The sequence below is a fragment of the Typopeltis vanoorti genome, chromosome 7 (assembly GCF_054136105.1).
Source record: "Typopeltis vanoorti isolate ZY-2024b chromosome 7, IOZ_Tvanoo_1.0, whole genome shotgun sequence".
NCBI lineage: Eukaryota > Metazoa > Arthropoda > Arachnida > Uropygi > Thelyphonidae > Typopeltis > Typopeltis vanoorti.
In genome coordinates this window covers 34,359,748-34,374,772 of record NC_143555.1, presented here as the reverse complement: position 1 = coordinate 34,374,772, position 15,025 = coordinate 34,359,748, and the positions used below count along the sequence as shown (strand labels likewise).

General features: G+C 36.3%; 1 protein-coding gene across 2 annotated transcripts in view; it reads right to left on the bottom strand.

Moving 5' to 3' along the window:
* The window catches only part of LOC150104576 (F-box only protein 7-like), a 429,110-nt gene that overhangs the window by 362,997 nt on the left and 51,088 nt on the right, over positions 1 to 15,025 (bottom strand). For both annotated transcript variants that reach the window (XM_090395788.1, XM_090395787.1), the window contains exon 4: positions 6,113 to 6,263. In XM_090395788.1, the coding sequence (XP_090251914.1) occupies positions 6,113 to 6,263 (151 nt within the window). The remainder of the gene's footprint in view (positions 1 to 6,112; positions 6,264 to 15,025) is intronic.

Here is a 15,025-nt window from a genome sequence, read left to right as displayed (position 1 = left end):
AATAACTTTGTATCGTAGCAGGGAAAGTAATTTTGTACAATATTTTAAACATGAGTGTGGGTTTGTTTACTGTAACAATGTGTCAGGTTTACTAACTGAAATGAGTGTTGTACAATATCATCCAAATGAGTGGCATTTATTTATCGACAGTTCAAGCAGAAGTCTCAAGTGTGTCTTACTACACAATGGGAATGTATATGGCTCAATTCCTATTGGCTATTCAGTTAAAGGAAACATATGAGGACATTAAAAAGGTTCTGAAGTTATTAAAATATAGAGACCATAACCGGATCATCCATGTGTGGATCTTAAAATGATGAACTTTTTACTTGGCTTTCAAAGAGGATATACAAAGTTTCCGTGTTTTCTATGCTTATGGGATAGTCGAGCTAGAAACCAACACTGGAGTCAGAAACACTGGCCTCTTAGAATATCCTTAAATGTTGGAGAACAGAATGTTATAAATCAACCTTTAATCGACAGAGAAAAAATCATTTTTCCACCTCTACACATCAAACTAGGTCTTATGAAGCAGTATGTTAAAGCTTTAGATTTACAAGGTGACTTTTTCCAATACATATGTGAAAAATTTCCATGACTTAGTTATGAAAAAATTAAAGCTGGTGTATTTGATGGACCGCAAATTAGAACTTTAATGAGAGACCCAAATTTCATCAACTCTATGAACGAAATTGAGAAAGAGGCCTGGACTTCATTTACGATGGTTGCGAATAATTTTCTTGGAAACAAAAAAGCGTGCAATTACAAAGATCTAGTGGAAACAATGCTTGAAAATTTCCAGCGCCTAGGTTGCAACATGAGCATAAAGCTTCATTTCCTATACAGTCCTCTTGATAGATTTCCCGAGAATTTAGGTGCTGTAAGCGATGAACAAGGCAAAAGATTTCATCAAGACTTAAAATCTATAGAAGATCAGTACCAAGGAAGATGGGATTCTCACATGATGGCCGACTACTGTTGGAGTATTCAAAGGGATTGCCAAAACAGAACACACAGCAGAAATTGCTACAAACAAAAATTTATTCCCTGAAACTCATGTGTAAGTAAAATTGTTATTTTTTTATAAATATTCTTGTAATTTTTAATGAATATTGTTAAGTAGTTATGTATCTAATTATCGGCCTCTCTCGCATTCAAAGCGCCCAGTACGTGCCGTTGCAGATTCTTACGCATTTATTCGTTTACTAACAAGCGAGATCGGTGAGCACTCCGATTCTGATCTGCGCACCACTTTGAATAATAGGCTATATCTTCAGGAATTTTTGGAATGTCTTGATAAAAAATTAGGAACAGATTTTTAAAAGTACATACTTTCAGAAAATAATATTAAAAAATCGATTTTTTTGATCCTCTAAATAGTACTGCCTCCTTAAAACTATCAAAAACTTACAAATTAGCAAAAAGAAAATGCCATAGAGGAAAAACCTGACATGATAGAGAAAAATGGGTTTGATATTTGAAATCAGCACACTCATATTAGTAAAAAACAAGTCTCATATAAAAGTCAGCAAAAATTGTGTTGGACTGTGTTATCACTGGGAGTGATAACACAGTCCAAATATTTGAGTGTGGAACACAGCGTATGGATAAATTTCTTAGGCAATATTAATAAATTCATTGTTTTTGTTAGCACACTGATATAACATGGTAGTGAAAGGCAAATCATTGCATAGGTCTGTGTAGAAGACAAAGTAAATGCCATGGATTTCTCAAAAATGGTACGGTACCATGAATGTAGTGTGTACGTATGCGTGGGATACACATACCTACACATGTGTAAATCTCACAAATATTTATGTAGAGAGGATGAATAAGAGAAAAGAACGAATGTGGGTATGTAGGAAATGTGATATCCTGATGGATCATGAGGATTGATTAAATATGAGTTGAAATAGTTTAAATATGGTGTTGTAACTGACACTTGAAGATTGTGCAAATTTTCAGATGGTGTGTGGAAGTGATAGCGAAGAAAAAATTTTGATTGATGATAAAGCAGGTGATAATGACGTTAAAAAAACAGAGTGCAATTAACGGTAAAATGGTGAGTGAGTTTAATAGCGAATAAGTGTGTGCCTGGCAATAAAACAGCGACATTGAATGATAGTGAAAAAAAGGATGTAAGATTTTGAAAGCTGAGTTGGTGGTGAAGATGAGGCAAATATGGAATAAAATGAAGAGAATCAGAAATCTGTATGGAAGAGTGAATAAGATGAATACAAATGATACTGTATGAAAAAGGTAACAAAAGATCTTCAAAGTGGCTATTTGTTGATTTGATTATTAGAGGCGTGGTAATCGAGACGATGCATAAGGTTTGTTTTCTGGAGGTAAAACAAATAGAGTGATTGAGGTACTGGATTTGAGGAGTAAGCAAGAAAGACAGTTGGTAATGGTAGTAGGAACAAATGACTTGACTGGGAAAAGGAGAATGTAAGATTGGATATCAAAAGGTTGTTGAGAAGGAAAAAAAGATAATAGTGTGATATGAAAGTTAAGTCAGTGCATTACCTAGGTATGACAGTGATGAGATGAGGTGAAGAGAAAGAATTATGAATGATGTGTTAGCAGAAATGTGTGAAGAGAAAAGAGTACAAATGTGTGGAATGAATTTGAAGGAAGAATTGAATTGGATGGACTGCATTAGAATAGTTTTGGAGTAAGTCATTTGGAGAGACTTCTTCTGAAAGGAGAGTAATGAGTGCAGAGATTGAAGTGGTGCTTATGAATGAAGAAGTGGGTAGCATGAGTGTATAGAATGAAAGAAGTGTGAAAAACGAACAGGGAAATGTGGAGACTCATGGTGGATATGGGAATACAGCATGAGAAAGGTTGATGCTCCAAGAGGATGTGAATGCATATGTAGACAAAACGGAAGGGAAGGGAAGGGAAGGAAAGAATGGAGAAGTCACATCTAATAAGTGGTATCAGTGAAACTTGGTATAGATCCAGGATGAGCCATTATGTTTGCATATGGATGCTAGCAGTATCAGTAACAAGGGCAATGAAATGGTTGCATGATTGAGTTTGTTCACCCAAAATTGTTGGAATAAGTAAGACATGGTTGATGAGGATGACATCCTGACAGGAATCGAGATGGAAGGTATGATGTATTTCATGTAGACAGAAAGGTTAAAAATGAAGATGGAGTGCTACTGATGTTAAAAAAGACAATTACGTCCATACAAGATAGAGATGGAAGAAGGAAATAGTGGTAGCAGTTTTGAGGCAGTATAGTGTGAGATAGAGATGAATAGAATGAAATACTTCACTGGATGTTGCTATAGACCTGGTAGTGTAGAGGATAGTGACCAGGAAATGTATAAGCAAATTAGCCAAGCAAATGGAAAAAAATGCTCATTACGGGTGATTTTAATTGTGGTAATATAGAGTGAGATGATGAGATAGCAACCGGAAGTAAATCAAATGAGTTTCTTGAATTTTTGAGAGATACCTACCTCAGGTAGTATGTAAGAGAGGGCACATGAGAATTGAAGGCTTCAGATTTGATCATCTCATCAGAGGATGTTATTATAAATGGGTGTCAAATCTCCCTCCACTTGGTGAGAGCGACCATGAAATGATTATCTGGGTGGTTGCAAACCATGTGATGACTTCCGTGAGGAAAGGTATACGAGGCATGTTCAAAAAAAGACCACTGAAGTGAGCACGTGCACAAGCCATTTGTCAGATTAATGATAAAGTGACAATGAAAGAGCTTGAAGAATAACATGTGTGTGTGTGTGAAATTTTGCTGCAAACTTGGTAAAAATTTTACAGAGACATTTCAATTGCTTAACCAAGCATATGGGAAGGACTGTATGAGCCGAACACAGTGCTATCAGTGGTTTAAGCATTTTTAAAAAGGGAAGAACATCAGTCGATGAAGATCCCAGGGCTGGACAATCTTCAACATCAACAGACGATGACCATGTTGAGAGAGTTTGTGCTATGATTCGTGGAAATTGTCGTTTAACTGTCCGAGAAGTTATTAATGAAGTGGGCATTAGCATAGAATCTTGCAATCAAATTTTGACTGAAAAACTTCAGATGTGTCGCGTCAGTGCAAAATTTGTGCCGCATTTGCTGACTATTGATCAGAAAGAGAACTGTGTTGAAATCAGTCAGGTTTCTGCTTGCCAATGTAAATCATAATGAAAACTTTCTTAAGAGCATCATAACAGGAGTGGATTTGTGGCTATGATGTTGAAACCAAGACGCAATCATTGCAGTGGGTGGGGAAAGGGTCTCCTTGACGAAAAATAAATAAAACAGATGAATTGGATAAAGATCAAGGTGATGTTAGTTGTGTTTTTTGATTGGAAAGGCATTGAATTAATTTGTACCACGTGGTCAGATGGTAAACAGAGAGTTGTGCCAGGAAGTTTTAGCATGTTTGAGGAATGCTGTGTGCAGGAAAAGGCCTGCATTGTGGGAAAACCAGACTTGGATGATGCACTACGACAATGAGTCAGCTCCTCATCTACAGTTACATGGCAAAACATCAGACATTCATTGTGCCCCATTCATTCTATTCTCCAGACTTAGCCCCAGCAGATTTTTTCCTGTTACCCAAAATTAAAACCACTTTGGAAGGACATTGTTTACAAACTATAAAGGAGATTCAGGAAAATGCAATAAGAGAACTGTGCACCATCACAGAAAGTGAGTTCCGGGAAGCATTCCAACAATGAAAGAAATGTTGGGAACGGTGTATTGCAAGTAGACAGGGACTATTTGAAGGGGGGAGTACTCAAAATGTTGGGAATGGCGTATTGCAAGTAGACGTGGACTACTTGAAGGGGGGGGAGAGTACTCAAAATGTTGTAAAATAAGCAAATAAACTCTTTACAGCAAAAGTTCGCCTTTTTTTGAACACGCCTTGTTGTGGAACTACAAGACTAGTGATTATGAAAAGCTCAGAAGACAGCTTGCAGCTATAGCATGGAATGAGCAGCTAGGTGGAAAGGAGATCAATGCTGCTTTGGTGATATTCAAGAACTATCAAGTAGAAGCTTGATTAATGGTGTCTATCCATCTTGTCGTAGGTTTTCATTTGGTCTTTTACCAAGAATTTTGCTATTTATTCTCTTCTTAAGAATATGTCATTTTCCATACGAAAAACATGTCAAACCCACTGTGACTTTTTTTTTAAACTTGATTATACTAGATATTGTGGGTTTTTATAAATCTGATGTAACTCATTGTTGCATCTGATCCTCCAGAGACCATTATCATTCAACAATGCCTAATAGTATTTTCTTTTCAAAACCTGAAATTAAATTCTCCTCTCATGTCATAAATTACACAGGTTTCACATTCATAACTAACAACTGGATGAATTATCAATTTACATATTTTTACTTGAATCTTCCAATGAATATCTTTTGAATTGAGTATACACGAGAGAGAAAGATTAGAAAGCCTGATTATCTCTCTTTATTTGATTCTCCATTTCCACTATCCTATTTGGTTGACTAGTGAACATTACTCCTAAATATTTAAATTGTTCCACTTTTTCTATTTCAAGATTACCAATTTTCACTCTTGTATCAGCTAATTGATTTTGCCTGGTATTAATCGTCATTTTGGATTTTAGTAGATTAAATTTAGCCCTACCTCTTGTGATGATTTTTCTAGTTCCATATACATATCTTCTGCTTTTGGCTTGATTCTTGATATGACGTTAATGTCATCTGCATATGCTACAATCTGCACTGATTTGTTTATTAGTGTCTTCAGTATCTATTGACAATGATCAGATAATGTATTCCAAAGCTAAGTTAAAAAGTTTGGAGCTAGACTTTCACCTTATTTTAATCCTCAAGTTACTGGAAAGGGATCATCTGCTAAATCATTCTGTATTTTAACCTGTGCTTTTGAACCATTGTTAACCTTGTAAGTCTTACTATCTGTACATCTTACTGGTATTCCAAAATGTATCTCTGCCATTTTCCTTTTTTATTGCTGCCATATGCTTATCAAAAATCAACAAAAGTAAGAATATACTTTAATTAAAAAATAATTTTCTCCCTAAATAACCTGATTTAAATAAACAAAAAAATCAAATTAAAATTAAAAATTAGCAATTTACCATAAACAGCGAGAAATGCAGCCATTGGGAATGATGTCATTCTACAAATTACTTCTGAACATGTTGGATGAGTATACACTATATTATAGCTGTTCTGTCCTCTCCACTTAGATGGCATGTGTGTATATGAATGGCCTCCTTCTGGTACACCCTAAGATATACAGAGTCGAGTATCAAGAGATACAATTATAATAAGAGATTGTTACAAATATATTACACAGCATATATAATGTGATCAGTACCTTCTGAAGAGATTGCTTCATTTGAAAAAGAAGGCCAATGTCAAAATACCTAACTGACATAATTTAAGTGCACTATTTCATCAAAAATATCTGGACACCCATTCACTGCAGTGGATATTGGTTATGTATATCACAACTATGGTTCACAGAATATAAAAGGAAGCTCATGGTCTTGCAATTTTCATATATATACACGAACAATAAAACGGACCATGCTGAAGAGCTCAGTGACTTTTGACATGGCACTATCATAGGATGACACCTTTGCAACAACTTGGTTCGGGAAATTTCTGCTCTGCCACAGCCACTCTAATCAATTGTAAGAAGTGATGTTATTGTGAAGTGGAAATGCCTAGAAGCAACAACACTACAATCATAACAATGTAGGCTACATAAAATTACAAAGTAGGACTGATTTGAACCACAACTGATCATCAGGAGCTGAAGAACCTGGGTCTCAATGGATGTGCTGCCATACACAAGCCTAATATCAGTAATGGAAATGCCAAGCATGAGGTGGAATGGCATAAAGATTGTTGCCATTGGACTCTAGTAGTGGAAATGTGTTCTCTGGAGTAATGAATCACATTTCAAGATCTGGCAGTCTGATGAACAAGTCTGAGTTTGGTGGAAGAGAAATTAGGTCTGGGGCTGTTTTTCATAGTTCAGGCTGGGCACCCTAGTTGTAGTGATGAGAAATCTCAACACTGTGGCCTATAATGATGTTCTAAACAATTCCGTGCTAATAAATAAAACAAAATGTTTTATTTATTAGCACGGAATACGAAAGCCTCCAGTTTTCATATCTCTGTCTTCTTGAGTGTCCAAGTTTCTGAAGCATATAGCACAGTGGGTATTATAATTGCATTATATAATTCTATTTTTAGCAGTTTGGAGATTTTATTATTTTTCCCTAGTTTATTAAATGATGACCATGCAGTCGATATTCTATGTTTAACAGTAGTTATGGTATCTAAGTTTCTGTTATTACTGTTCCTAAATAGTTGAATTGTTTTACCTGTTCAATTGTTGGTCCATTCAATGAGAAGTTCACTTTTTCTTCGTTTTTTCCAATTATCAAGATTTTTGTTTTGTCAGTATTTATGGTCATGCTATATTCTTTAGTTGTATTGTTTAGTTTGGTTATTAGGTTCACCATTTTTTCTTTTGTGTCTGCTGTCATTACAATGTCATCTGACATTGTAATGACAGCGGCATACCTGGTATTTTTTATGTTATTAAGGTTATAACCATTTAGGTTGATCCCTTTTTCTCCTTCCAAGGCTTAGTTAACCATATCCTCTAGGCAGATGTTCAAAAGGCATGGGAGATGGGACATCCTTGAGCTATTCCTTTACTGACATTTATTTTATCTGTTGTTATACTGTTGAATTTAATTATTGCTTCTGTGAGGCTATAATATTTTTCTAAGAAGTCTAGGGTATCTTCATCGATTTGTTTCTGTTTCACTCTGTTTTTATTGAGTCGAATGCCTGTTTAAAATCTATAAAACAGTAATAGATATTTTTGTTATGTTCCCAGTATAATTCTGCTAGTCTTTGTATTACAAAGATCTGATCCAATGTGGAGCAATTCTTTCTGAAGCCTGCCTGTTCTTCACTAAAATGATCTCAAACGTGCTCTTTATTTTGTAATTTACAAAAAAATATTTTGTAAGCATGACTGAGTAATGTGATTAGTCGTAATTTTTACAATTTTTCTTATCACCTTTCTTGTAAATTGGTATGATAATTCCTTTTCTCCAATCTTCTGGTATTTCTTCTGATTTAATGATTTTGTTGAAAAGTATGGTAAGGAATTTTAAAGTTGTTTGCTTTCCTTCTTTCCAGAGTTCTGCTGGAATTTGGTCTATCCCTGGTGCTTTGTCAGATTTGCTTTAGAGCAGTCTCCACTTCCGATGGAAGGATCATTAAGGCGTCATGTCTTGAGTTAGGGTGGGGGCTTTGTTATTAGGTAGTTATTGCTTTCATTCTTAAAAGTTTCTTGGTAGTGTTCCATCCTTATTGCTTTTATTGAATACATTTGGATTTCCTGTTTTCTCACCCTGCTAGTTGATCATTGTTAAAGGTAGTGGTGAAATGTTTTTTGTTACTTCTTTAATTGTGTTATGTAATGTTTTTGAGTTATGGTGTTTATATGCCTCATTGCATTTTTCTGCTTTTTTGTTTAGCTAGTTTTCTTTAGTCTGTCTGCAGAGTTTATCAGTTTCGTTTCTGAATTGTTTGAATTTCTTCTTGTTTATTTCTGAGGCATGTCTGTTTATTTTTGTTTTTAGTTTTCTTTTTTTTCACATTTTTCTAAAATTTCAGATGTTATCCATCTATTATCAGATCTCTTATAAATTCCTAAAGTTTCCCTTGCCGAGTTAATTAATATTTCTTTTCCTGTATTCCAAAGGTTTTCGGTTTCCTCTGTTTCAGTCCTATTTATTTCTTCAATTTTCCTAAGGTAGTCTAAATCTTATCTGGTTGTTTTTTTAACTTTTCCATGTGGAGTTCATCATCATCATCATCATCAAATTCCTGCCATGTACCCTCAAGGGGTGTACAGGATATGACAGTACTACATGAAAAAATTACATCATTACTAACTTCCTATCTACAATTTTCCTCCAAATCAGTCTGTTACTTGTCAAGACTCCAACATTATCAGATCTTATATTTCTATCGTCTAAGGCACTTTGTACCGTATCAATCCACCTATATCTTGGTCTTCCTCTGGGTCGTTTTCCTGCCAACCTGGCAGAGAACACTTGTTTTGCTAATCTTTCCTCTCCCATTCTATTTAAGTGACCATACCATCTGAGATTAGCTCTGCTAACGCATTCCTGGATGCTGACAATGTCAAGTTCTTTCCTAATATCCTCATTTTTAATATGATATTGCCATTGATGCCATCTGTTCACGCCTCTAATCTTTCTCAGGACTCTCATATCTGCGGTCTCTAGTCTTTGGTCAAGTGTTTTACTTCTGACCCAGCTCTCAGATCCATAAGTTAAAATTGGTTTGAACACAGTCTTGTATACAGCTAATTTAGTGTTCTGACTAATTTCTTTTTTATTCCATATGAATTTATTCAATTGACTTCCCACGATACCAGCTTTGCTGATTCTGTTGTCTATTTCTATATTTAGTTTACCATCTTCAGTAAAGATTGTGCCTAAGTAGCTGAAATGTTTTACTTGTTCCACAGGTTCTCCATTCACAACACAGTTGACATTTTCTATGATTCTGCCTATTTTCATTGTCTTTGTCTTTTTATTGCTGACCTTCATACCATATCTATTACAACAGGAATTCAATTTAGTCAGAGAATCTTGCAGACTTGTAGCGGATTTATTTAGAAGTATAACATCATCCGCATAAAGCAAAGAGCTGACATTAACATCTCCAATTTTGATATCAGGTTTAATACCACATTCCTTCATAATGTGATCCATATAGATAATGAATAACAGAGGGGATAATGTACATCCTTGTCTCATGCCAGATTTAACATTAAACCATCTTCCTGTACTTCCTTCAATTCTAACTGCTGACTCACAACTCAAATAAAGACTAAGTATTGCTTGATATAATGCCCCATTGACACCATATAACTGTAGCGTATTGAATAGCTTCTCTCTTGGCACCTTGTCATATGCCTTTTCCAAATCGACAAAACTTAAATACAGATCTTTGTTATATTCCCATGCTTTCTCGACTATTTGTCGTAAAGTGAAGATCTGATCCTGACAGCCTCTATTTGGCCTGAATCCAGCTTGTTCTTCACCAAGCTTTTCTTCCACAATTCTTCTCAACCGTTTCTCAAGTATACTTGCATAGATCTTGCCAGGAACACTCAATAGGGAAATACCTCTGTAATTCTCATTCAGTTTTATTTCCCTTTTTATATATGGGTACTATGAGAGCTCTACTCCAATCATCGGGAATTCGTCCCTCTGTCCAGGCTTTCTGAACTATGCAGTGCAGCCACTGTAAGACTCTTATACCACCATACTTCAGCATTTCTGGTCGAATATCATCTACTCCTGCTGCCTTTCCACATTTCAAGCCTTTGATGGCTTTTTCTACTTCAAGTATGGATATGTATTCCTGACTGCATGTCTGATCAGTGTTTTTTATCACTGTGCTGTCATCACTGCTTGTTTCATTTAGCAGTTTTTCAAAGTAATTACTCCATACTTCAAGGATATCTTTTTCTCCTGTTTTCATTTCACCTTTATCATCTCTAATTCCTTTTACAGCACTCGTTCCTCCATTCCTAAGCTTCTTCAACAACCTCCAGAATATTTTGCCACCTTCTTGATATTTATTTTCTATATTCTTGCCAAAGTCCTCCCATGACTTTTGTTTAGCTAGTTTTACACACTGTTTAGCTTTCTTACATTTGTCTCTGTATTCTGTAAGAGTAAAAGCTGACTTATTTGCCAGGAACTTTTGATATGCTTTCTTCTTTTCCTTCACTGCCTCTTTAACTTCCTGTGTCCACCAGGGAGTTCTGATTTTTTTATCTTTGCACACAACCTCACCACATGCCTCTCTGGCAGAATCAATCAATGTTTCCTTCAGAGTTTGCCACTGAATCTCCAAGGTTTGATTCCTGTTCTCAAACTCTTTCATTTTCTTTTCAATAATATTTCTGTATTTTAGTCTACAGTTTACATCTGAGAGATGCTCAACTTTTATTCGCTTTAAAACTTTCTTACATGTTATTCTTTTCAATATGAAATTCAATTTTATCCTGCTCAAGACTAAATAGTGATCGCTTCCAATTTCAAATCCTCTGTACACTCTGGTGTCCTGCACCAGGGAGAAAACATCACATTCAACAATAACATAGTCAATGAGACTTTTCTTATTCCTAGCCTCTTCTCTCCATGTGAATTTGTGCACATTTTTATGTTGGAACATGGTGTTAGTAATAACCAGTCCATGTCCTGAGCAGAAATCTAACAGATATTTGCCATTATTATTAGCTTTGCTCTTTTCTCCAAATTTTCCCAAAATATTTTTGTATGTCTCACCATGTGGAGTTTATCAATTCTATTTCTTTTATAATTGACTATGAATTTTATCTGTATTGTTGCAGAGAGAAGTTCATGGTCTGTATCCAGCTCTAGGCTTTTGAGTGTTCTTATGTTTTTGATTGAGGTTTTCCATTTATTTCTAATTAGGACATAATCTATAAAATTTTGTATTTTTCTTCTATCTGGTGAGGTCCAGGTGTATTTAAAACTAGGTCTATGGTAAAACATTGTGTCTGAGATGACAAGGTTGTTATTTTTTTGCAGAAATTGTGTCTATATATATATATACTGGGGGGCTACATCTCCCCCATTGCCCAACCCCTGTGTTCTGGACTAGTAAGTTGGTTCTCCTTGAATTCTGATGACTAGACACTCAAGGTAGCCCAAGTGTCAAGTCTTCAAAAGGGGGGAGCTCCACCCCCCCCTGGTGCCTACGGTGCCCAAACCCTCGAGTTCAGGACTGATAGGCCGGTTCTCCTTTAATTCTGATGACTCGAATTTTGAAGATTCGAAAGGGGGGGTTCCATCTCTCGGCACCTACAGCGCTCCCCTTCCCCCCAAGTTCCAGACTGGTAGGCCAGTTCTCCTTGAATTTCGATGACTCAAATTTTGAAGACACGAAAGGGGGTTCCCACCCCTTTCGTGTCTACCTGTTCTACTACCTTTTTTACTACCTTTTCATGACGAAAGTACAGTGCATGATGCATGCAAGAGATCAGGAGCAAGAGATGAAGTGAAAAATCAGGAGAGTGGTACTGAAGAGACAGAAGTGCTTGGCAGTGGAAACAGTAGTAGTGTGAGAGATGAAAGTTAAAGAAGAAGAGAGAATGGAAATGCAAGCGGAATAGGGAAATGGGGGGGGGGGGGCGATGGACAGGGAGACATGGCATAGGGAGAGTGGATGTTGAAAGTAGCAGTGAATGTGTGTATGAAAATGAAGTATATTGCAACATGGATGGGGAAAGTGAGACTGAGCAGACATATATGGCAAGTGGTGATAAATGTGACTGGGCAGGTGTGGTAGGAAAATCACAACCAGCAGCAAGTGACTTAGATAGGATTGGTTAAAGACCTAAAAATGAATTACTGTGTTTGTTTACAAATACCAGAAGTATCAGAAATAAGGGAGATGAAATGGTTTCACTGGTTGAGTTTATTCACCACAAAATCATTGGAATAAGTGAAACATGGTTGAATGGAGATGATATTCTGATGGGAATAGAAATGAAAGGATATAGTATTTTTCATGAGGATAGAAAGAACAAGAAGGGAGTGCTGCTCATGATAGCAGGGGAATTATGTCCAGGCAGACATGAAAGAGAGAAATAGTGAAATGGTTATAAGGCAGTGTGGTGTAACATGGAGGTTGACAGGAAGACATATTTAGTTGGATGTTGCTATGAGCCAGGAAATATGGAGGTTGGTGATGAAGAAATGTGTAATCAACTTGGATTAGTAAATTAAGGAAGGGTAATTATTATGGGTGATTTTAATAATGGCAGTACAGATTGAAATGAGGAGATGCCATTTTGGAATAAGGAAAATGAATTTCTAGAGTTCTTGAGGGATAGCCATCTAAGGCAGCACGTAAAAGAGGGCTTATGAGGATCGAGAATTTTATATCTAGTCAGCTCATCAGTGGATTGAATTGTGAGTGGGGTTTCACACTTTCCTCCAGTTGGTGAGAGTGATCATGAAGTGATCACATCAGTTGTGGCTAACCATATATACAGACTTTTGTGAGGAAAGAATATATGTGGAATTACATGGCTAGTAATTATGACAAGTTTAGGAGAGAGAGCTTGGAGCTATAGCATGGAATGAGTAGTTGAGCAGTAAGAAAATAAATGCTGCTTGAGAACTGACAAAGAAATGCATAATAACATTATCAATGTGTGCTTGTATTCCGAAGGCCAAAAGGCTGAATAAAGTAGGTATAAAATGGATGAATGAGGAGCTTAAGCATGAAATCTGGAAGAAGAAGGTACTTTGGAGGCAGTACAAGATGAATAATGTTAATAATAGTTACATGAAGAGTATAAAGAACAAGCCAGGAGAGAGAGAGACTCTAAGAAAAACAAAAGTGTAGTATGAGCAGAAAATGGCAAATCAGGTGAAGAAAAACCCTAGAGAGCTTTTTAGATATGTAGCAAGTAGAAGGAAGAATGATCATGGTAAGATAATGTTAATGGATGAAAATGGTAGAATGGTAACTGCCGCAGAAGACGTTATTGGGGTAGTCAGTGATCAATTTATAAAGGTGTTTCCTCCTGATCAGTGTGGAATCATGAGGAACTTAAGTGTAGAGGACAGGAGAGGATGGCTTAATTGCGAGTGAGAAGAAGATATTTGAGAAAATAAATAACCTTGATGCCAATAAGGTACTGAATGGAATATTTCAGGGAATTGGCAGTAGCACTGGCATACCTATTTAATAATAGTCTTACAACAGCATAGGTTCCAAAGGAGTGGAAGAAGGGTAAAATTGTTCCACTGCATAAAGGTGGTAATAAGGCTGTAGCTTCAAATTATAGGCCAATTTGTATACCTGGAGTTAAGATGAAGATACTAGAGAGATTGGTGAGAAGTAGGATACAGAAATTCGTTAAAAGAAGATAATGTTTTACAAACTTACGTACTATAGCAAGGTGACAAACATCTTGGACAGGGCAAATTCATATACAGTAGTATACTTTGATTTTGTACTTTTGATAGGCTGCCAGACAACAACGTAATAAATAAATTGAAATGGATGGGATTAGATAACAGACATCTCGAGTTGGATCAGTGACTGGCTGTCAGATAGCTTTAAGAAAGTTGTATATGGGGATCCAGTATCCCAAAAGAGGAAGGTCACTAGTGGTGTACCACAGGGATCAGTTTTGGGACAATTTTTCTTCAATATTTATGTTAATGATATTGGAATGGGTTTAACTAGTGATATACAGCTCTATGCAGATGATGCAAAACTGGGGACAGCAATGCAGAGTCAAACAGACTTAATGGCCTTACAAGAGAACTTGAATAGATTGCATGAATCGGAAGGTGAGTGGAACTGTCAGTTCAATGTTGCAAATTTGGTAAGCAATTGGTGGGGAAATTTAAATAAGAGGATTCAGAATAGGTGTGGGCTAGTTTCCTCTTTGCATCTCATCATCATCATCAAATTCCTGCCATGTACCCTCAAGGGGTGTAAAGGATATGATAGTACTACATGAAAAAATTACATCATTAGTAACTTCCTATCTACAATTTTCCTCCAAATCAGTCTGTTACTTGTCAAGACTCCAACATTATCAGATCTTATATTTCTATCGTCTAAGGCACTTTGTACCGTATCAATCCACCTATATCTTGGTCTTCCTCTGGGTCGTTTTCCTCCAACAAGGCAGAGAAAACTTGTTTTGCTAATCTTTCCTCACCCATTCTGTTTAAGTGACCATACCAACGGAGATTAGCTCTGCTAACGCATTCCTGGATGCTGACAATGTCAAGTTCTTTCCTAATATCCTCGTTTTTAATACGATATTGCCATTGATGCCATCTGTTCACACCTATAATCTTTCTCAGGATTCTCATATCTACGGTCTCTAGTCATTGGTCAAGTGTTTTACTTCTGAC